The sequence below is a fragment of the Tauraco erythrolophus genome, chromosome 8 (assembly GCF_009769465.1).
Source record: "Tauraco erythrolophus isolate bTauEry1 chromosome 8, bTauEry1.pri, whole genome shotgun sequence".
In the NCBI taxonomy this organism is placed as follows: domain Eukaryota; kingdom Metazoa; phylum Chordata; class Aves; order Musophagiformes; family Musophagidae; genus Tauraco; species Tauraco erythrolophus.
In genome coordinates, this window is record NC_141472.1 from 19701816 (window position 1) to 19726968 (window position 25153).

The window sequence follows — 25153 nt, forward strand, 5'->3', positions numbered from 1 at the left end:
AGCAGATTCTAGAAAGCTTAGAAACAAAGCAAACATCAAACCAAAAACCTGAGAAACCTTCCTTGGAATAGTCATCTCCAGTTCCAATGAACATTTTTTAGATAGGAGACGAGAACTGAGTTTGAGAAACTGAAGAGTGATTCAAGATTAATTGGGCAAATCCATCTGGTTCTACATTCACCCAGCAGTCCTTCTGCAAGGTTCAGAAACACTGACCACTGGAGCTGCCTCTCCAGCAGGTTTACAAGGCCCATTCCAGCAACTCCCTTGAGCATCCACGTGCCAACACTTAATCCACTTCAGCCTTTGTCTATAATTAGGATCAGCTTTAATATGAGTGGTGAAATAATAATGAAATATAAAAACAAGAGAACACGGAACAGTGAAAGAGCTGAAGACAAAATCATTTAATTCCATACAATAAACCTAAAAATAAAAATTAAAAAAAAACTAAAAAACTGCTATTATGTATTTAAAAAGATGGAAGCCCAGGGAATTAACAGACCAATATGCTGAGCTGTAATTTGTACCTGAAGCAATTTTAAGTGCTCCTAAAATATTATTCTGCAGGAAAATGAAGGAAAGCTCCTCAATATAAGAAAAGTTTAATCCTCACTGGATCTACACTGCTGAACTAATCATTACCTGCAAAAGTAGTCCAGCTTCCATTTCTCAATCCAGCTTAAACTAACGGTCCACTGGAGAGACTTCAAGTTGACTAAAAACATGTCATGTCAACTGATAGGAGGAGACAGTACTATCCCCAACTATGAGGGCTCAGTCTAAGAAATAAGCCTTACAATTTTCACTGCTATGAGAGTTCTTACATTCTTTCATTGATGTGACTGACAGGCATTGCAAATTAACAGTACTTACAACACAGGTGTTTTTGACTTTTCCAGCACAATGATTGCATTTCATATGTATGGAAATTACGGTTTCTTTTAGAAAGAGATAGGCAAGGATCATGACCAATGCATTCTTATAAATACCCACTGCCAGAAAAGCTCAAATTTTTTTCTGAGGCATTTAACTAGATAAATGAGATTTTAGACAATAACTGATGTTAGACAGTAAGTGGCATGAACTATTACCAAAACAGTTGAAATTGGCACAGATCAAAGAAATCCTACAGAGACACTGCAGGACAAAGCATCAATTTTTGTGAGCCTTTATCTCATTTAATGCTTTAGTCCAGTCATCAAGAGAGGATTTGTTCCCTTTTTGACCACTCATGAAGAATGTCAAGAACCAGCACATTTGGCGTGCAGATGGTATTAGACCACCATGGCTTCCGACTCTGATAAAAGATGCAGTGAAACACTGATTATTCCAGCTCAGAGCATTTCATTTCCCTTTGGGTACCTCACATATATAATTTGAGCAGGTGAGTAAACCCTTGCTTTTCTTGTGAGAGAAACCATGAGCAAATGGGAGGGAGCTCAGCTCCTCTGAGTTATTTTGGAGTGAAGCACAAGAGATTGAAGGCTGAAACCACCCCAGTGCAGTTCTGCTGAGATTTATGAAGATATCAACACCCCTTCAAAGACAACGGCATCAAAAGCTGAGCAATCTGAAAGATCAAGGGCCCAGGCTTATTCTAGTATATCAAAGATTATTGTTAACATCATAAATTTGGCTGATCAACTTAAGAAGGGACTGAAAGGGGCCAACTGAATTCCAAGTGACACATAAGCTAGTTAGTCAAGCCCTTGTGAAAATTCACCTCAAAATGGTAAGCAAGACTGTAACAGCAAAACTAGAAACAAGACACTTAACTGAGCACAGCCTAACTGTCATACCTTGCAAAGATGCTTGTAATTCCAAAGAACAGCATTAAATTTCCTGCTCTATTCTCTTCTGAAAAAAAAAAAAAAAAAAAAGTACTGGCACAGAATTACCAGGGTGACTATTGTAGGCCAGAACCTGGAGCTCCTCCAGCACCTAGGACTCTCACACAATAACACTACAGCAGTTGCAGTTCTTCAGAATGAGGGGAGTGGGGGGAAATTAGCTCTGATGTCTGTAGTAAAACTGGTACACATTTCCTCATCTAAAGTTTTCTGGTCCAAAGTAATTGTAAAGATTTTTAGTGAAAATGTTTATTGATACTTTGAAAAAAAACTTGTTCAAACAAACTCTAAGCCAGGAAAGGAGAACTGAATCCCTGCTGGAAAGGATAAACTTTTTTTTTTTTTTATGCTTAACACCTATCCCAAGAGTTAACTATTTGGATCAATTTACGAACAGGAAGGATTAACATTCTTATTTCCCCTTGCCCATGTTACAGAAGATCAAGAGATGATTGCCCAATAGACTTTACACAAATAAAAGAAACTTCATTCAAGCATAAATATACAGAATTCACTACAACTGAAGGACATCAAACCAAAATGCTCAGGCTTTTAAAAGGGATGAGTAATTTCATGGCTCATACTAGTTAATGCAGCATAGAACAAAAGTAATGAAATCTCAGATTGGGAGAAATTGAGTTTATACCCCTGGCATCCGCAGGAGTGCCTCCTTTATCCATATATTCCACTGATTATTTGCATTTCTGTAATTTTAAAAACAAGGGCCTGATTTCCTGTACAGTATCAGCATTGGTCAATGACTGAAGACGATGCCAGGAACACTGTCCAGTTTAGTAACTTATGTTCAATATAATGTCTGCTACAAAAACTTTTCTCTATTTCTGGAACAAAGTGTGTCCTTTCTTTGGATTAGGTTAATGTGAGACACAAAGGTATTAAAAAATAAAGATCTGGCTTAATAGGGTTTGTCAGCTTCTCTCTCACGCATGTTCTCTGTCTCTCTTCCCTTCAGGATAACAGTTTCCTTCTCTCACACTCTTCCAGCCTCTCTACCTGTAGCATCCATTCTACCTATTCTTCCAACACCTGGGAAGGAAAGGGAGAAATGTGAACCATATGCTTTTAGCAATGCTACCTCTCTTCTTCCAGACTGAGAGCACCAAGACTACAAAACTATTGCCTCTGTGCACCTTGTTTTTAATGGAAGACTTTGATGTAGACAGGGAGGTGGAGAGCTGCTGCAAGCCCATGAAGAGAAACAGGAAAGGGAGGAAAAAAGGTGCCACCAGATGAATTATGTCTGTCCTTCCCTGCCCTCCTGATATTTACTGTTATAGACTAGGGAAGAAAGAGTGTGGGAGTGAGGGCAACAAACTGAAGAAAAAGCATGGAGAAGCTTCTTGAGGCCTTTCCTGCCCTACTGCACATTGATCCACACAGGACTACGGCTTGCATTGCATGGCCTTCTCCTCCCGGAGAGTAGTAGCATGAGCCACTCTGTTTTCAAAGTCAGCACGGAACAAGTCAGTTCGTATTTTTGCTGCAAGAGAATGAAGTATCAGCAGATATGTGAAAAGGGCTGATAGGAGGCTTTGAGGTGACATCTGTTACAAAATTCACCAACAATCTTATGCCTATCGTTCATTTCAATCATGGCACGTGACATCTCCATCACTTAAAGGACGCAATCAACTTAAGGCTTATTTTGCTTTGTTACAGCCTGCCCAATTTCAAATTCAAAATGTAGGTAGTACACTGGATTTCAATTGTCTAAAACAAAAAAATAATTAGAGCAATCACCTTTGTGCTGCTTTAGCACAGCTCAAAAACCCAGAGCCCAGAAACCACAGCCAGCCACGGGGCAACTCATCCCACCCTCCCCTTCCTCCTCTTCTCACACGACTGACGTTCTCATCTCCACTGCTGCTGCCGCCCTCAACACAATGCAAAAAAGTGATGCCATTGTATCTTCCTATGATGACAAGGATGCAAAATGACTGTGCATGAAATACAATGGAAAGGAATAAAAGAAGGGAGGGGAGAGTTTTGTATTTATTCCTAGAGATAATTGGTTTAGGTGCCATTTTTACTCTTGCTCTCCCTTCCTTTTGCCCTCCTCAGCTAAGGAAGGGCTGTTTGGACACTATCCGTTAGAGACAAACACACACTGGGCAGCGAACCGCCCTGTCAGAGCTCCATCACAACGCTCTCTTCTTCCCCTCCAGTCCCCTCTCAGAATAATACATATGAGCAAACACATACTCATTAAAAATGAGTTACAACTTGATGTAAATCATATTCAGATAGCAGCTTCTGAGATCAGAGGCAAGAATGAAATTACTTATGCCAAGACTCAAATAGTTCACAACTTACGTCCATCCCCACATGAGGAACACTATTTTCAGATGGCACACTCTAGGCTTCTTTTGAAGAAGATAAATTCATGATTAGTTTCTAATAAAGAACAAGCCGTTCCAAGCCATCTCTTATTCAGCAGCACTTCTAAAAGCACTCGCACAATACTGCCGTGAGGAAAGAGCGAAAGGCATTTTCTGTTTTCATTTTCACAGTTTCATGAGCATACAAAGGACAATATGTGATGACAACTAAAGAGTTATTCTCTACTTTATTGCAGGAACACATTTTAAAATTAAAAACCGTGAACAAATCTACAGAATAATTCAGTTTTCATATCAAACAGCTGCAGACCCTGTAACTGAAATAGTGTGTCTAAGGTTATAAATGAAAACTGTTCAGTATCATTCTTTGAGTGACAGATTAAATTCCTAATCCAGTTATGGTAATGGCCACATTTGTAGTTTAACATAAATTAAAAGCTTAATTATATTTGTGACTATTTTAAACAAAATAACAAATTCCTTTGTACCTGTGAACGTAATTTATAGGAAAGCCACGTTCCTTCTCCAAAACAATCTATTTTACGCTGCAACACAACACTGCTCTAATGGTATAATGTAATTCTTGTTGTAGAATGTGGAAAGAGTAGATTCACTGGTAGCACAGAGGTTTTGAAGATAAATGAAGATGCTATTCATTCAGGAGTAATTTCATCTTAGAAGTATATGAAAGATGTTTCACTCACAAACAGTACCTGTATGGCTTGAGATTTAAGCATGTTTTCAGCTACAACACAATGCTGCTAGATTGATTATGTTGATACTGCATTTCTCATCATGAAAAATTCCAGCTTTTATTCTCTTTAAAAAAAAAAGATTGTCAAATTTTCATTTCAGTACTAAGCCTTTTTTCAAGCCTCAGCAACAAGTTCAAGTTTCCGCTAATGTTTTAGCTAGCGAAAAAACAAACCACAATTCATACACACACACAAAAAAAATCACAAATCTGTCGAGAGCAATTAATCATGCGTGATTTACACATTTATTTGATTACTTGTTGAAGTAAATAAGCAGTTGGTCTGTGTAACACAATTTTAAATTGCCCAAACATCCTTCTGTCACTCAGGACTAAGAACAGACAGCTCTAAATGCACTTTCCTGGAATACATTAAGACCATTTACAAGGACATCAATTGCACAAGCAATTAATACGTATCTTAACATAATGAGCTGCAGGCTCTATAACCTCAGGATAGCTATGAGAATTTCCACAATCCTGAATATTTTACACAGCCTTTGAAGCAAGACTCTGAGACTACCTGCACAAAGATTTCAGAAGAACCTGTAATAACAGAGGCAGTCTCAACATTCACATTCCTCCTCCCTACAAGTTGGAACAGTGCACAGAGATGCTCTGCGATGCCATTTGAGGCAAGAGGCCTGGCACAGCACAGCAGCATTAACCCCCTCCCTCCTATTCAGCCACACTACTTCCACCCAGACACTAAACAAAAAGGCTTTACCAGCACCGGGCATCAGCAGGGAGACAGGGCCTGGACAGGCTCCCTGATTCAGACTGAAATATACTCTCCCACGGTAATTCAGTTTTAATCCATTTAAAACTCCGTTTTTCCCTTCTTGAAGTTGTGGCATTTTGTTATTGAAATATTGTTGTGTGTTCGCTTCTGGTTTTTGGTGGCTTTTTTTACTATGGTAAGACTGATAAGCAGGAATGCTGTATAATGGAAGCTGTACAATAAGTAAGCGGAGAATGGTTTCAACCATGGGTCATGTTACCCAGGAGGTGTATGTGTCTTCATTAATTTTAATGGGAACAGGGCTGAACACCTCACAAGAACAACGAGTCTTCATTCTACACAAAACGTTCTCTTTTCTGTAGCTGGATAATCACTAGTTGTTGGTATTTTCGCTTGACTTTAATTCCTTTGCAGCGAAAATAAAACTGCATTCAATATCAAGATTTCACAGACTAAGATCAAATGGGCTTCACTTTCAACAGGACTGTATAATACACTACTTCAAGTTAACAAACCAGGAGCGCAAACACCAAGATGTACCAGAGATAATGCACTAGCTCATTTCAAGTTATGTTGTATTTTCAGCGAACATAAAGAATCTGAACCCAGTAAAAGGCAAAGGAATTGTTAATGTAGTCTGTTTCCAAGAACAACAACGAGCAGAGGAGGAATTAAAAAACAAACAACAACAACAAACTATGAGAATCAGCAGAGAGGTTCCATAAGATAAGAGGGATTTTATTTTTTTTGTTGTTAGTTTGTTTGGGTTTTAACTATTGAAGGCATCACCAGAGTTACTTAGCAATTCCCAGAAGATTCTGTCTTCCCTTCTCCTATCTGTCCTGTAGCTATAGTCAGGAGTCCAGATTTCATTGCACAACAAGAAGCCATAAGTCAAATAATTATTAAAATAGCAAAACTCAACCAACTTCCTACGTTCAACCTGCAGCTCTCACTACTCATTGATTCAAACAAAATGCCTGCAACAGCGTGTTACACCTACACTGAGAGTAACTTGCTCTGCTGTCTGCTTGATCTGCTCTGTTGACGAGGGGCAGATGAAACATGATCTGTGTTGCAGGGTCGTCAATTTTAAAACAGTCAACTTTCACTAATTACTTATTACGGCATTGGATTTTCATCTTTATTCCATATGTAGCTATCTGCATATATGTCCTCTGAGAGCTATCCCAGAGCAGCATTATGAAGGGGTGTTGCAAGGAGATTTTGAGAAAGATCTGAAAGACCAGTTGCAGCACATTTAGTCTTGTGAACCATAATCCTTAAGGATTTGACAGCAGCTGACTCCACATGCTCTTTTGATCAAAAGGACTCAAAATTCTGATGCGTTTTCACCACACGGAAGTCAAGCCATGAACAAGCTATGTATCTGCTCTGGTGATATTCATGTGCCTCAAATCAGTAACAGGCAGGCAATAGGGGGAAAAAAGTACTAGGTATCAGCTCTGATTTCTCCTCCTATCCCTGTCATTCCCATTTCTTCCTCAGGAAAAGAAAAGAACCACCCCCTCAAAAAAAAAAAAAAAAAAAAAAAAAAAAAAAAAAAAAAAAAAAAAAAAAAAAAAACAGCAAAAAGATATCCAGGCTTTCATCAGAACAAAAAGTAAATTCTAAAACAGAGTAACTCGGCAATTTCCTTATGCAAAACACACTGGTATATTTAAAGCTTTCTGATCACCAAGCTAGTAATACATAAATACAGATCCTAGTATCATTTCAAAATGGATCAAAGACACCAAGGATAGCTATTCTTTTGCAGTCGCAACCATGTTACACAGATTCTTCAAAATAGATATGATTCCCCCATACAAAATTGTTCTATAAAGTTTAAGATCAGATATCTACCAGAGCCATATTTATAGTCATGACTACTATCAGCTGTCCAGCTAGAGCATATTGAAGAAAACCAAGCATTTTTAATATATCATAGTTAATTTATCATCTAAGTGACATGTGTAGGATAACAATGGACTAGAAATAGTAAAGCAAAATGATGCATTAGAAAAGGAAATTTTAAGGTTATGTTGTTTCTTTTTTGTATGTTTTAAATACAAGCCACGCCTATGCATATTGTTAGATGGTAAGAAAATTCATGAGAACCACAAAAAATACAGTTGTTGGAGTAAAAAGGAACACGAAGATCAAGTGAGCAACAGAAATGCTTATTTGCATTACTGTAAGGCACGACATAAAACACACTGCCTGAACAAATAAACACTGCCCCATTTATTTGGTGTATCAAAGATGACTACTCTTTCCAGCAAAGCATAAAGGTATCTTCTTGCTGTGAGAGAATTTACTTCTAGAGACATTTCATAGATTGCCAGACTGGAAGGAAAAAAGTCAGAGAATCTGGAAGTAGTTACCACAATCAAATGATCTTAACCTTTCTACCAGTAATGTCACTTACAGTCTCCAATTGTCCCACTTCGGCTAAATGAGATGTGACCTTTTTGGACAGCCCTCAAAGACTGCTTGCGCTTGCTGCTCTGAGCTAGACCACACACAAAAAGCAAGAAGCAGGGGAACAGTGCAACTCCCTACTACGCAAAGCAGCAGCAAAGTTGCTTTGAAGAACAGGAACCTTATAGACATCCTGCTCATCACCACTTCTGACAGCCAGGCCCTCTCTACTAATGGGGAAAACATCCCCTTGAGGTTTGGGGTTACTGAACCTAACAGGTTAATGGAGTTTACGCAGACTTCACAGCCACAGAGGTGCTTTTAAGTCAATTAGAGATGCAAGTTTGTCAATTATATGGACTATTTCTAAAAACCACATTGGATCTCAACTCTGTATATGATGAAATCAAGAAAACCTGTCACAGACATACAGAGATCTGATGCCCGCGGCATGAAGCAAATATGCCTCCAGTTTGGGGCAGCATTAGCTTTGAGAATTAAATAACCAGCAAGAATCATGTAAGATGTTACAAGACAAACCAGCATACCAAGTGACAAAAGATGGGAACCATGCACAGTTCCCAGAGTAGGTAGACAAGCAGACACTCTACAAACATAGACGGATATAAATATGGGTACAAGCAGTGGCACTCTATACAGGACTCTCAAAATCCTCATGTCCTTTAGGCTCTGGCACTTCTATGACAATTATAAAGCAGATTGGATACAGGAAATAAGTCATTGATTTTGACAGAAACAATTCTTAAATTATTCATTAGCTAAATAAAGTTACTGTAACTAGATAAACATTCAAAAAATAAAACGGAATTAACATCTTTAGTTTAGAAAAGATGACATTTTACCTGAACAGCAAGGGAAGATGCATTATCAGAAAGTAAAATTTGTTCCTCTGTTGAAAGAAAAAAACAAACACAATTACCAAAAAAAAAGTGCCCATTTAGCTACTGACCTGTAAGTGTAAGCCATCCTGGGTTGCATTCTTATGCATAAAACAAGAAGCATGTATATAATTATTATGCAGTTGGACCAGAAGACCTGTGATATGAATATTAAAAAAAGAGGAAAAAAAATAATACCACGAATATTTCTCCTGCAAATGCAATTGCATTTATCATACATTACCACCAATGTACAATAAAAATGCTCACAACTAAAAACCAAACGCTTGAGTTTTATGCCAATTACTCTTCTTCTAATCAAAGTTAAATAAAACCGCATCTTCATAACTCCTCTGGTTAAAAAGTAAAAGCATTCAGAAACCTATAAAAGCAGCTTGCAGTTAATATTGCACACTGTGTCTAGGTCTGTCACACAAAAGAAAGATGACAAGTTCACTGCAATAAAAATTCCATGCTTAGAAGACTAGGGCTGCTACCTATTAGTCTTCATTACTTTGCAGTCTTCTGACAACTGTAGCAGGCTGCTGAGCCCCAAATGGGGGCCATAATGTGATCTGATGATATATGAAGAGCTGCTAAAGGGAGCCTGAACCATCCTAGCCTATACATTTTAACAGTTCCTTTTTACTGAGAGCCCACTTTACCACAAGACTTCAAAAATCTGCTGCCTCAGCTATTGGTGCAGTAAATCTGCCAACTGTGCCTGCAACCACATCATTTTACACTGCCTACAGCAGCCAATATAATGAGTCAATAATAAACCAAGGACCTTACAGGCCATGAATAGCTGGTTTATATTGGCAGATGAAGGCGTAGCTAAAAACCTCTGACCAGATAAACAACACAAAGGACTCTCTTAACAGTATCTGCTTCCTTGCAGTTCATTATCTTAGCGCATATTTAATGTGTTTTCTAAAAATAAGGTAATAATTAATTGCAAAAAACAGTGTACCCACCCTTCAGTTGCTGATACAACGCAGCATTTTCAGGCCAAGGCTCTGCGGCTGTGGAAAGAAGAGGAATTAATTAAGGAATAAATTTATTATTCCTTAATTAATAAATTTATATTTATTTATAAATATAATATAATATTATATATTATATTATAATAAATTTATTATTATAAATTCCTTAAATAAATTAAGGAATTAATTAAACAACAACATACTTGCAGATGCTAACTGAACAGGAACGTTACCTAGAACAGGAACACAAACTCCAAAGATGCTGATACAAGATTTCACCTGCCCTAAACACGTCCCACTGTCACTCTCCTCTCTCGCACTTTTCTCCTGCTCACAGAAGGACAACACAGAGCAGAAAACTAAGCCCCAAAATTTAACGTTGCAAGAAAAGCTACATTTTCAAGCTACATTACAGAATGGTCTTGTAATTTCCAAGCAGCTAAAGCAGCTATTTTACCTCCACCATAAAGACATCCTTTTGCACATTCCCATCACAATTCTGGCCATTCTCAAGAGCAACTCTTTATTAAGGTACTAAACAAAGAATTCTGGAAAGAACAGAATGAGACACAGAGGAGAGAGGTACAAACCTCCAAACCAAGTGTGAAGAATGCTTTGGGGAAATGGAAAAGCTTTCTGCCTTCTAAAGTTGTGTCCTCACTGGACCTATATAATACGAACAAAGTCAGGTGCTTGGGCATGTCAGAAACCTACCCACCGGGACAACTGGGACTCTATTGCTTTAAATTATGCACTGGTCAATCCTAAAATGAGAATGTCAATATGCATTAAAAAAACTGCATCATCAGTTGTTCAAAACAGTTGTTTAAAAAAAAAAAAAAAGGAAATAACAGACAATCACATCTTCACCTCTTCCAGTTTGAGAATCGTTGCACTTAATCATCATATGCATTTATGGAAAGGCAAAAATAATAACCAGTACTGATTTACTGTTAATGGTAGCATTAAGATAACAGGTCATCACATTGGTTTGTCTCCATTACACTCCTTGTTGATGTCTGATTAAAAATCTATTTTAAAATACTAGTTCAAACCTTGTGTTCTACCCAAACTAGCTATTTGTAAAAAAATTAATGTTCTAATCACATAATTTTTTTTTTTAAAGCAATAATGTCTATAAATGTGTGGTTCAAACAGAAATATGCCACTGGCTTAAGTAAGCTCAGCCTTTTCCCTCAGAACTCAAAAAAAATTGCACAATTTTCTAACAATCATTCTTTTTGGATACTCATGAAATATTAACTTCTATAGAAGTCACATATAACTGTAAAGCTTGTAACACTATACGCAGTTTTGCAAAGGTCACTATCTCTAACATAAAGGCACAGAGCCTATCAAAGCTATACTAGTATGGGCATGAGAAAGCAACTAATCACATTTAAGTGTCATGAAAAAATGTTTTATGTTTTATTATAGCAGTTATTGGTTTTACACCCCTCCATTAAAATTTTGCCCTGGAGTGAAAATTCTTGAGGTGGAAGTACATTTACTTCTTCATATTCAAAGAGACTAAAATGGTGTCTGTGGTAATACAGCCTTAACTGTTTAAAATAATTTATCGAACATACATTTCTTCAGGTCCACTGAAGTCTTACAAGAGCAAATGGAATGAGGAAATTAAGAATGTTGTTAATATACTTTAGCAAACTTACCAGTGCTGGGCTCTGAGATACTTACACAAGTTAACTAAGTCACAAAGGTACATTGATCTCGTAACTACTCCAGCCAACCAGCAAACACATCCTTTTACATGCCCAAAATGGTACGAAGAACTTCAAAGTGCACAGGCCCATTTCTACCGAAAACTTTTGCCTGACCCTTTTCAGACTGAAATGTCAGATTTATATCTGATTCTTGGATTCTGGCCCAAACTGGAAGTGGTCTATTTTTACACAAGCATGTGGCTGAAATATTTCAGGCCCACAAAAAAATCAAGTGAACTTTTCATTTTCCAGCAAGAGCTAGGCATATTTCAAGAAATTCAAACACTAATTTCAGTCTGATCTTAACACCAAGCTATTACCAGCCGTGGAGATACATATATAAAAAACAGCTTCTTGGCACGCAGAATCCAGAACTACAGCGCTGCTAAGGCATGCCATACCCATGCTACAAACCAGAACATAAGTAGAATATCTTTCATAACTTGTTTGCCCTTACCGGCTCAAATTTTCCTTCCACATTCTACTGATCACATACAGATTTTCACGAACCACATCTGCTGACTCTAATTTCATTAGTCATGATATGAAGCCTTTACCCAGGTTTACATGCCCAACTTGAGGGAAGGAAAGGACAAAAGCAGTTTAAAATCTGCATTTGCTCATTCACAGTTTAGTTATGTACTAATATATGTTTTTTGACAAGTAAATGAAATGAGGACAAATAGACACATGAAAATCTCAGCCTTTGTTATTAGTACATCTTGAATTCCAAATTTCAGCAGTTCTAAGAAAATGAATGAGTAATATCACTGCCCTCAGCACCTGATGATCTCCACAAGGAGGTCACAATTCGGACTATGTTTGGACAAGGTAGACACATGCTCATGAGTGTTGAACCGAGGCCTTCAGTTCTTTGTACACAGACCAGATAAAAGATAACCAAGTTTGCTATGACTGTACAGACTGGATTTTAAAACCATCAACTTCACATTAAGATTCACATATTATTACTCAAATCCTAGAAAAAAATATTCTGCAGCATGCATTCAGAATTGCATGCAGCAGATCATGTTCAACAATACTGGAGGTGCATGAACAAACTCTGTTGAATCCTCTGGAAATCAAAGAATTAAATACCCACTCGCTATCTGTCCCATGTCTTCTAATTTCTGCTCACTCTCTTCCTTCCAAGATGTTTAGAGTATGAAATATTTTTTTTCTGATGGAGCAGGGAAGTTTAAACACACACCACTACATGAGATGCCCAGGTTCAAGCTAAACTGAAGTATCAGCTCCCAAGCCACTTTCAATTAGTTGTACGGTGGAAACAAGCAGCTAAGGGAAACCAGAACCCCGTCAGGGAAGAGAAGAGAAGGAATCACTGAAGGGATGTCACATGCTTCCACAAAAGGAGAAAGTGTGTAACATCTTTAATGTACGGCAATGACTCTTGCCTTATGAATGTAGGTGAAGACATAATTTGTAGAATAATAGGCACTAATATTACACGCTGCTTCAGTTCTGTCATATTTCCAATCCATCAAGTTGATTAATGCTATAATAACTCCTCACAAACTTATCATTTGTGCACTAATGAAGTCAAATCCAGTTTATCCTTCGGCAACTATAATCTTCTGGTCTGTAGATGTTCATTTCCCTGCTAACCACGGCTACTGTGGCACTAAGTATATAAAGAGAAAATGAACAAATGTGATGTCAATTCAGTTTCAGAAGCTTTCAACACAGAATCATATTTATGTGTTAGATCCTACGCAAAAGACATTTTTATCATTAGCTGTTCACAGGATAAAATAACTGCCTGGAAGTATGCCTTACAGGAATACCTTCTCTACATATCTTAAGAATATGGAACTATTTGGTTCTTCCTTCTGCCTCCATAATCAGAGGAATTACTATTGTGTGGTTTTCAACAGGTCTGTCTCTCAGGCTTGCAGTCTTTAGTAAAAGTTGTTTTCCCACCTTACTGAAACTTTTCCCATGCTTAACGAATTCAAATATTTAGTCTTTCATGTGGATTGTCTACTGTTCGTTCAGGACAAGCAAACCTCATACTGTGTCTTCCCCTACTTCTCCTCTACCACACTGCTTGTTTTAATACCAGTCATAGGAAACAACCATCTGCAGGATCAGTCCTCTCTGTTACATTTGTCTGAAATGAGCTTTGAGTTCAAAAATTACTGGGAAGTGAGAATTAAAGGGAGATGGACACAGAAAGCAACATTGCATAAGCCTTGTTATCCTAGGAGCTGAGAAATCAGCAGATGCAGCATCACAACAAAAAGAGAAGGCAAACAGCAAGCAGACCACCTCAATAAAATCTTCTTTGGTTTTGTGGATGACTAAAAATGCATTAAAATTTCACTAAGCTCAACACGTTTGTTAGTCAAAGTGGTTTACTTATTAACCATTTAGCATAGAAAATGCAGATTTCAAAGTGTTGCAGAGTTCTTAGGTGTCAAATTGGACTTTTAGAAGAAAATTCTGTGAACTGGTGTGTTGCACGTTCCCAATGGAGTTTTAATTACTCAGGTTTGCAACTATCTATTAAAAGATTCCTAGTCTCCTCACCCGTCATGTCAAAGAAAGACTTAGAAAATCACCATTTCTGCTCATACAAAAAAACTCAAACACAGAATGAGTCACGACAGTCACATCAAATTCTTTGCTGCTAAAAACATATTGCATTAGGTGCATTCTTCAGATATTGTGGTGAAATGTTTTACTTGACCAACATTAAGGCCAGAGACAGATATTCAAATATCAAATTTTAATTTCAATTTTTCTAGCTGTTTCAGACTGACATTTCAATAATAAGGTTTTATGCACCCAAACAGTTTTGGGACAACAAGAGAGAAGAATGCACGTGTGAAGAGATACGTAAGAGCACTGGACCCCACTATCAGCAGGGGATCAGGAGCTCAACGAAGGCTTACGCACATCTCAGCTCCAACTAATGCTTTCAAAACAGGATGTACTATACTTGCACAGAGGTGAATTTTAATTCAAAGAATGAGGGGCTGCAGTAACATATCCCTGGTGAAGTCTGTGCAAAAAGAAGCACCAAATTCCCAAGATGCTGTATAGTGCCTCAGCCCCACCAATTTCTTGTCCAGGTGGTTCAGAGTCTCTTTATGAGTACACAAAACTCTGCTTCAACTCCTACACTCTGAAATTACTGGGAACCTATTCATCCTGTGTCAGTGCTGCCTGGATGGATGGGGGAAATGGACATTTTCATCCACCTTCCCCAAGCAGCTTCAGGATGATGAAAGAGATGTAATTAAATAAATGGTTTACAGTTATGCCTTTAATCCTGTTACTTAAAAAAAAAAATAAGACTCTGACTGTGAAAATGAGAAGACATGAAATACTTTGCATGTTAAATTGTGGAATATGCTAAACAACGATTTAGCCATTTCTGCGGACTAGTATGAATTGTGAGTTTCAAGCAGCAGAGTATGAGGTGGGGTTTGCCCTGCTAGTCTGCCGCTCATTTAGCACACTTGTTGTCAGGCTGCAGCATTCTTCAGTATCAGCCACAGAAAAACACAAGACACCTCCAGATGTAGGCATCAAGATGTTCTCTCCTGCATGGGAAACAAAGTTACCAACGGATTAAAAGTTTTTGTAGGAAAACACTGAACTTGAAATTAGGTTGTTCCCAGCTTTTAGCAATACCACAGAATTTCAGTGGTGAAAGAACATTTTTGGAAGGCAAAGTCGATCGAAATAATTTTGTTACAAAACTAGCCTATGCCTAACAAGAATCAAGGCTAAAGAAATAACATCAAATGTTAATATCCTGTGGATTATTTCTCAAGTGCTGGAACTATACATGAGAAGTAAATCAAGCCAAACTCTGCCCTAAATCTCCTATAAACTAAAACTTACTTAATTCTCAGTATGCCAGCAATTTATCCTTTGATATCTTCTTTCTGCTTTTATAAATGAAGTATTCCATTGACTAACAATCTCTTCCATGCAGTTCACTGTGTGCTGGGATGTAGGTGAGGCTAGGACCTGGCCTGGGAACATTTGATCTTTTCAGAGAGAGCAATTTCCTGAAATGTTAAGAAGTTGTTTATGGATCACACAAAAATAAAGACTACTCCTTCTATAAAGTCACCACATTTGCAGGGATCAGTTTCCTTTCTGTTACATTCTTCTTCAACACTCTGATATTAAACTTGCATAAAAAGAAGGAAAGCTAAAACATCTGTATTTACCAGTTTGGTTCACATGGTATTAAAGGCCTGTTCAAACAACCAAGAGGCAAGATGTAGTCTATTTAAAAAAAAAAAGTTGGCATTAATTTGAATCACTGTATTGTAATATTGCAGCTGGAGAGATTAACTTACACATTATTTCCACATAGTTTCCTTCAGCCTCTCCCTAGGTACAAATTTGATTAAATTATAATGAGATGCCTCAAAACCGTTTTCTCACAAGAGAAAACACTAAAAAGAAATTTAGTCTTACATCTGGGCAACATATACATCCAACATTACTTACAAGCCTCCAAACATTATGCAGCAAACATCCTAACAACCAGCAGGAAAACAGATAACCTTTTTGGTTTCCCAAGACTGCTGCTACAGGGGGACCTGCTGCTCACTATGTTCTAGATATAGTATCCCAAAGAAAACCACACAAAAAGCTATCCCACAGACTTCAGAAGGAAATAGGATTATTAGCCACTTGATGTTAAGATGCATCAAAAAGAAGCAGGTGATCATTCTCTTTTCATAAGACAAATCAGTCACACTTTCCAGTAGCAATACATTGTTTAAACAGAAAATGCCAGGAACTGACGTGTTCATCAGAATCCTTGTGCGGTGGGTTGACCCTTGCTTGATGCCAGGTACCCACCAAAGCTGCTGCATCACTCCCCCTCCGCAAGAGGACAGGGGAAAGAGAACGTAATGAAAGGCTCGTGGGTCAAGAGAAGGACAGGGAGAGATCGCTCATCAATTGCTGCTGCGGGCAAAACAGACTCAACTTAAGGAAATTATTTTAATTTATTACCAATCAAGTCACAGAGTAGGATAATGAGAAATAAACACCTTACCCCCAACCTCTACCTTCTTCTCAGGGTTAACTTCACTCCTGATTTCTCTACCACCTCATCCCCAAACAGCGCAGGGGGACAGGGAATGGAGGGGGGGGGTTGCAGGTCAGTTTGTCACACGTTGTTTCTGCCACTCCTTCCTCCTCAGCAGAGGACTTCTCATGGTCTTCCTCTGCTTCAGTATGGGGCCCCTCCCACAGAAGACAGTCCTTCATGAGCTGCTCCAGCACGGGTCCCTCCCACAGGATGCAGTCCTTCAGGAACAGACTGCTCCAGTGCGGGTCCCCCGTGGGGTCACAAGCCCTGCCAGCAAACCTGCTCCAGCACGGGCTCCCCTCTCCACGGGTCCACAGGTCCTGCCAGGAGCCCGCTCCAGCACAGGTTTCCCTCACAATCACAGCCTTCTTCGGGCACATCCACCTGCTCTGGCGTGGGATCCTCCATGGGCTGCAGGTGGATCTCTGCTCCATCATTAACCTCCATGGGCTGCAGGGGCACAGCCTGCCTCATCACGGGCTGCAGGAGAATCTCTGCTCCAATGCCTCGAGCACCTCCTTCCCCTCCTTCTTCACTGACCTTGGTGTCTGCAGAGTTGTTTCTCTCACACGTTCTCACTCCCCTCTCCAGATGCAACTGCAGTCACGCAGCAACTTTTCCCCTTTCTTAAATATCACAAAGGCACTACCACCGTCACTAATGGGCTCGGCCTTGGCCAGCAGCAGGTCCATCTTGGAGCCAGCCAGGATTGGCACTATCGGACATAGGGGAAGCTCCTAGCAGCTTCTCACAGAAGCCACCTCTGTAGCCCCCCCCACTATCAAAACCTTGCCATGAAAATCCAGTATACCTTATTACACGAAATAAGTGGAGGGGTATATTTTGAGAAGCTGCAGCCACTTTGGAACCAAAGCAGTTAAAAATAAACATCTCTTACATTAACGGTGATCAATAAAGGAAGTATGAGAAAGTTGTGAATTATCTGCCTTCAGACCCACCAGTTCAACCCACCCACGCTGAGTACAGATCAATTTCGTGTAATTGGCCTGATCCTGTAAACTAACAAGGGCCAAGAAAAAATGAAAGCATCAGCAACTCCCTGGCTCTGCTGACAAAGGACCAAAAAGCATTTCACAGTGTCTTGCCAAATGAAAACCAACTTTCACACAGGTTAAACAGTACGCATTAAATCACGTATCAAATAATTACATCATTTGCTTAAATCCACCCCAGGCCTCCTTCGTAGAGATATTACAATTTAGATAAATCATGACTGTTCAGTAATTATTGATCAAGCAGACTGTCAACGTAAAGACTCAATCTCAGCAGCAATTCTCAAACTTGAGTTTCCTGTGGCTGCACCACTAAGAGAGTCAGTGTGTGACATAACTGCAGCAGCCATTTAGCATGACACAATCTGCTTCTTCACCCTCCAAGAAAGCTATTAATTTCATGTATTTAAGCATTAGTCCAACTCTGTTATTGTCTTTCAGTTGACTTTCCAGAGCGTACACATCTGCGGTTCAATGCTCCAAGGTGCTCGGCGCTCTCATTGTTACAGGAGGCCACAGGAGGGAGATCCCTCAGCATCTCCACGCTTGCAGAACCACACCTCCCATCAGAAGACAACGCCAACAAATCTCAAAAAAATCAAATCCATAAATAAAAGTTGTTCCTAAATCAACATCTGGATTTCTTCAGAAAAATCAGGGAGTGTGCCAGCTAAATGATCTCAAAAGATTTATTTATAAAGTCCTGACAAGCTGGAACTATTTTACTTATTCCTGATATTCAGCATAAATGTTCCATCTTGAAGAAGCTCTGTAATTCTTAATTACAGCTTTTTATAGATCTCTAAATCAATCCCTTCCCTTTGTGCTACTTAAGTCTCTTGCCCTTCTTTGGCCCTGACTCAAGAAGTGAAACTTCAAGCACAGGAGCTCTGAAGAGTAGGACAGCAAAAGTATGATAATCATTAATGCCTTAAGTGCCCTACTGGACTGGGACATTTCTTAGCCATGTTATCTACATTTGTATACTTTAAATCAGTCAGTTGAAAGCTCTCTTGGACTGAGAGGGTACATTTCAACTAGAGATAAGAAATTCTTCCCTCTGAGGGTGATGAGGCACTGGAACAGGTTGCCCAGAGCAGTTGTGGATGCCCCATCCCTGAAGTGGTCAAGGCCAGGTTGGATGAGGCTCTAAGCAAATTGGTCTAGTGGAATGTGTCCCTGCCCATCATGGCAAGGGGGTTGGAACCAGATTATCTTTAAGGTCCCTTCCAACCCAAATCATTCTATGATTCTTCTCTGTGATGAACTCCTCCTCCCCTAAGGATGTTTGGCAGGCAGCCTGAACACCACTTTTGCAAAGTGACCTAATTTGCTCCCTTTTTCATTCACAGCATCCCTACTCTGATACACAATAGAGGTCCTACACATCTGTCCCACCAGACAGGACCTCAATATCCCATACCTGTTCCAAAAGCTGCTCCCCACACACACACAATCCCTGCTCACCCAGCCCTGGCCCCTCTGGCCTTTCGTTAAGGCTCCCCTTCATTCTCTCTTTCCTGTCTTGCCCGCAGCCCTGAGCTCAGCAGCACCAGGAGATACGAAGTGATGACAACAGAGACTCTCCGTGCTAGAGTCTTGCAAAGGGGCAAGAAGTGCTGAGATCTCTAGTCAGGAGAGCTCTTCAGGGTAGAAACCCAAACAACGCTGGTACAGTCAGTCAACCAAGCACTGCCACTAGCAAGAGAGAAGATGCTGCTTTAGGGCTCACAGTCTTTAAGTCAGCCCAAACCAAACAATAGTATTTGCAATAGCACCTCTCAGGCTCCTCCTCACCTCTGGGAAACACTGCAGACTCCCTGCTTCAAATCTGAAAACATTTATCTTATTCTCTTAAACATATCTTCAGTCTTCCTTGTTTCTTTCCCGAGGCTTTCCACAAACACACTCAAATGCATCCAGAGTTTCTCCAATATGACATTCAAACACAAAAAAAGAATACGCCTGTAGCCGGACTTTGAAAGTTCTTGCTAGGGCTGCAAGCATTACATTGGCTTCAATTTCATCATACAACAGCTAGAAGGCAGAACTGTTAAAAATTCCCATCTCTCAGCATTTTTACTTTCCAATTTAGTATGCACATTCCAGGTTTTTCGTCGGGCTTTTTCCCCTCAAATGAGACTAGTATCAATTTTTCCAGCATTCTTTGCACCACCATTGTAGTTTTTTCCTTTGATGTTTCCAATCCTTTCCATGCATTTCACAGGTTTTACTACTACATGTAACTTTTTCCAGTTTGTATCAAAACACCCCTGTTCACGTGACATCTGTGCCGTCTTCTTAATAACTAAAGACCAGAACTCAAAAATAATAATTTCAGAACCTGGTGTGGACTTTCACTCTGTCCGCCCCATGGCTTGAATGGAGCTGCACTTTCTCACTCACTCTCAAAAGAGCTGAAAATGCAGCAACATATGATTCCTGTTCAACCAGAGCAGAGGACAGCAACTGAGCTCTTTCGTTCATTCTTGTTTTGAAAAGGAAGCGGCTCATAGGGTCCAAATCTACGGGAAGAGACCAAGTTAGTGCCCAGGGACAGTCAAGAGAACAGAGCATCCAAGGACCAGAGACAAAAAAGCAGTGAGAAAGAGAAGAAAAATCAGGTTCCTCTCCAACGCTGTTCTTCTATGACCTCTTGTGAGCCGCGCAGTTGGACTCCTAAACAGCGCTCATATCTGAATCATTCTACAGCTGATGAAAGCTCACTTGCAAATCAAACTGGGTAATATCAAAATACATGTTACTTTCTGTTTACTAATTTTTTTACTGTTATTTCCACAGCAATCTCATTTCTGGCATGAGAAAAGAAGGTATTACTTCAGCAGAAAACATGTAACAATAAAATGCTGATTAGAGAAAGACTGCTTAGCGTTAATGGAGCCAGAAACAACTATAGAAGCGTACTCTATTATAAACTGTAATTATATTGCTTCTTAAAAACAAGAAATAACAATATCTCAAAATGAAATATGTACTGTACTATAATAACTGTGAAAGTCAGTCATTTTTTCCTCCAACCTAAAAAAAGATTAGATACGCAATCCTCTCAAAAGATTCGTTCAAATCAAGTCATAGAACATAGTGTCTGAGCACAAATTGGCAAGAGCAGCATAAGAGACTTGTTTATTGAAACTGAGCAAGAGTTAAAGAGATTCCTTTCCATTTGATTACCAAACAAAAAAGCACATGTAAAAGAACACTATAAGATAAAATCATACAGCCTGACAAATTTGGTATTTTCAAATCATAGAGTTATAGAACGGTTTGGGTTGGAAAGGACCTCAAAGATCATCTAGTTCCAATCCCTCTGCCATGGGCAGGGAAACCCTCCACTACACCAGGTTGCCCAAATCACTTCTTTTTGACTACAAGCACCTCTGCAGCAGGCTTGAACCATCTGTGCTGCAGACAACATATCAGTAAGCAAGAATAACTATTTTTTTTTTCACCTTACACATGCAGGAAATGTAAACATTTACCTATGCACATTTCAATGCACAAAATGCATACTCAGTTTAAATTTTATGTCTTTATGTGCAGAAAAAATTTAGGTGGTGAGGTTTCATTCCCTATGTATTTGTTCTCAGCCAAATTGCAGTTTGTCTAAATACATAAAATATGCAAAAAAGAGATTTATTTTTGCTCTGGCATGTCACATTGGAGGTAGACTCACCAAGAATGTAAAACATCTAAAGGCAGAATGCCATCTGTTTTTCAAACTGCATTCATTTCCCTTAGTATTAAAACTAGCCTAAGACCCTTGGATGTAACTCAACAGCAATAAACAGAAGTAATTTTGCAGAGATCAAAGGACAAACAAGAATATTATTTTCTCTCTTTTGATCATTAATCTAAAACTAATGTTTTTTGGGGAAAAAAAAGTAAAGCATATTGAGTAATTTAGTGATCAATTAAACATCTTTTCAACAATCTTTTACAGATGATTTGAGCAGTCATCTTCTCAAAACCACTAGAGTTAGAAAGATTAATGTTCTGGACCACTTGAAAGCTGGCACTCTAATTCTTCTTACAGTATAAACACTCATTTCCTACCTTGTTAATACGTGATTGATGCTGAGCTACTCTAAACAAATTCTCTACCATATTATCCAATTAATATTTTCTACAGTTCAGAAATAGATGATTTAAAGTGTGACATAACATGCTGGCAATTCATGAAGCTATGGAAATATTTATTATTCGCTGAAACACAGCATCAACCTCTTTATATTTCTGAATAAGCGAACAGTCGAATGGCACTAAAGCAAGTGTTTTCCTCCACATAAGTGATTTAGTCATCGTTTTGTATTTAATCATTAATGCATTACAGCAGTAGGCTATGCTCAGCATGTTCAGGTGAATGCATGCTGCACAGCGAGGGTGCTGAATTACTGCAGCAGTGCGAGCGGGCTGAGCAACTGATGGTCACAGAACAGCTGAGGTTGGAAGGCACTTCTGGAGGCCCAGGGTCAGCTGCAGCAGGTTGCCCAGGGCCACCTCCAGTTTGGCGCTGAGCACTTCCAAGGATGGAGACTCCACAACTGCTCTGAGCAATATGCTCCAACGTTAAACCATCCTCACAGTAAAAAAAGCTTTTATGTTCAGATGGTATTTTCTGTGTTTCGGTTTGTGCCGAGACAGTGAATAGCCACGTCAGAAGTGAATGCGTAAGGTGCAGGAAAGGTGAAGATAGGTAGTACTTTGGAAAAAAAAAAAGAAAAAAAATTCTAATACATACACAAGCAAGTCAGCGTGTAAAAGAAAGTTACGATCCTCTTCTCTACTAAAACTCTCCTCTCAGCTTTTAAAACATTTCTAGAAAACAAACTATGCTGGGATGTTACGGTAGGGGTCTGTTACAGGCCACCTGGCCAGGAGGACAGAGCAGATGAGGCGCTTTATAGCCAGATAGGAGCAGCCTCGCGGTCACAAGCCCTGGTCCTCATGGGGGACTTCAACCACCCTGACATCTGTTGGAGAGACAATACGGCAGGGCACAGGCAGTCCAGGAGGTTCCTGGAATGCGTGGATGACAACTTCCTCCTGCAGGTGATAGAGGAGCCGATAAGGAGGGGTGCCATGCTCGACCTTGTGCTCACCAACAGGGAGGGACTGGTGGGTGATGTGAAACTTAAGGACAGCCTTGGCTGCAGTGACCACGACACGGTGGAGTTCAAGATCCATGGGGCAGCAAGGAAACCATTCAGCAAACTCTGTACCCTAGACTCCAAGAAGGCGGACTTCGGCCTCTTCAAGGACTTGATGGGCAAAGTGCCGTGGGAGGCGGCCCTGGAGGGACGAGGGGCCCAGGAAAGTTGGTCCACATTCAAGGAGCACCTCCTCCAAGCTCAGCAGAGGCGTATCCCAATGAAGAACAAGTCGGGCAAAAAGACCAGGAGGCCTGCGTGGATGAGCAAGGAGCTCCTGGACCAACTGAAAATGAAGAGGTTAGCCTACAGAGGGTGGAAGCGGAGACAGATAGCCTGGGAGGAATACAGAGAAGCTGTACGAGTGACCAGGGATCAAGTGGGGAAGGCTAAAGCCCTGAAGGAATTGAATTTGGCAAGGGATATAAAAAGCAATAAGAAAAGCTTCTATAGGTATGTAGGGGACAAAAGGAAGTCCAAGGAGAACGTAGGCCCCCTCCGGAAGGATACTGGTGCTCTGGTCACCCGGGACATAGAGAAGGCTGAGGTACTCAATGAATTTTTTGCCTCAGTCTTCACTGATAAAGCCTCTTGTCTTACCACCCAAGCTGTGGAAAGAACTAGCAGGGACTGTGAGGATGAACCACCGCCCACTGTACTTGAAGAGCAGGTTCGGGAACATCTGAGGAACTTGAAGGTGCACAAGTCCATGGGACCTGATGAGATCCATCCGCGGGTCCTGAAGGAACTGGCGGATGAAGTTGCCAAGCCACTGGCCATTGTATTTGAGAAGTCGTGGCGGTCTGGCGAGGTCCCCGATGACTGGAAGAGAGGGAACATAACCCCCATTTTTAAAAAGGGGAACAAGGAGGACCCGGGCAACTACAGGCCGGTCAGCCTCACCTCTGTGCCTGGCAAGGTCATGGAGCAGATTCTCCTGGGAACCATGCTAAGGCACATGGAGAGCAAGGAGGTGGTGGGTGACAGCCAACATGGCTTCACCAAAGGCAGATCGTGCCTGACCAACCTGGTGGCCTTTTATGATGGGGTGACAACATCGGTGGACAAGGGTCGACCAATGGATGTCATCTACCTGGACTTGTGCAAAGCTTTTGACACTGTCCCGCACGACATTCTTCTCTCTAAACTAGAGAGGCATGGGTTTGATGGATGGACCACTCGGTGGATAAGGAATTGGCTCAATGGCCGTACTCAGAGAGTAGTGGTCAACGGCTCGATGTCCATGTGGAGACCGGTCACGAGTGGCATCCCTCAGGGGTCCGTGTTGGGCCCGGCCCTCTTCAACATCTTTGTCGGTGACGTGGACAGTGGCATGGAGTGCACCCTCAGCAAGTTCGCCGATGACACCAAGCTGTGTGGTGCCATCGACACGCTGGAAGGGAGGGATGCCATCCAGAGGGACCTCGACAGGCTGGAGAGGTGGGCCCGTACCAACCTCATGAAGTTTAACCAGGCCAAGTGCAAGGTCCTACATCTGGGTCATGGCAATCCCAGGCACAAATACAGACTGGGTGGTGAATGGATCGAGAGCAGCCCTGAGGAGAAGGACTTGGGAGTACTGGTGGACGAGAAGCTCAATATGAGCCGGCAATGTGCTCTTGCGGCCCAGAAGGCCAACCGCGTCCTGGGCTGCATCAAGAGGAGCGTGGCCAGAAGGTCAAGGGAGGTGATTCTCCCCCTCTACTCTGCCCTCGTGAGACCTCACTTGGAGTACTGCGTCCAGTTCTGGAGTCCCCAACATAAGAAGGACATGGACCAGTTGGAGAGGGTCCAGAGGAGGGCCACGAAGATGATAAGAGGGCTGGAGCACCTTTCCTATGAGGACAGGCTGAAAGAGTTGGGGCTGTTCAGCCTGGAGAAGAGGAGGCTCCGAGGTGACCTTATAGCAGTCTTCCAGTACCTCAAGGGGGCCTACAAGAAAGATGGGGAGAGGCTGTTCAGGAGGGCCAGTTGTGATAGGACAAGGGGTAATGGTTTTAAAATAGAGGGAGGTAGATTCAGGTTGGATATTAGGAAAAAATTTTTTACCATGAGAGTTGTAGAACACTGGAACAGGTTGCCCAGAGAGGTGGTGGATGCTCCATCCCTGGAGACGTTCAAGGCCCGGTTGGATGAGGCCCTGA

The 25153-nt window shown here is 40.6% G+C and overlaps 1 protein-coding gene across 3 annotated transcripts in view; it reads right to left on the reverse strand.

The window, feature by feature from the left end:
• MTX2 (metaxin 2) overlaps nucleotides 1-25153 on the reverse strand; it is a 39706-nt gene that overhangs the window by 11870 nt on the left and 2683 nt on the right. Inside the window, exons 1-3 of one of the 3 annotated variants that reach the window (XM_086615843.1) lie at nucleotides 8997-9035; nucleotides 6713-7238; nucleotides 4927-5032 (exon numbers count right to left, since the gene is read on the reverse strand). In XM_086615843.1, coding sequence (XP_086471969.1) covers nucleotides 4927-4950 — 24 coding nt within the window. In that variant the 5' untranslated portion in view covers nucleotides 4951-5032; nucleotides 6713-7238; nucleotides 8997-9035. Of the gene's footprint in view, nucleotides 1-4926; nucleotides 5033-6712; nucleotides 7239-8996; nucleotides 9044-10009; nucleotides 10058-25153 lie in introns of those variants that run through there. The other 2 variants (XM_086615842.1, XM_086615844.1) reach the window with 2 other exon arrangements.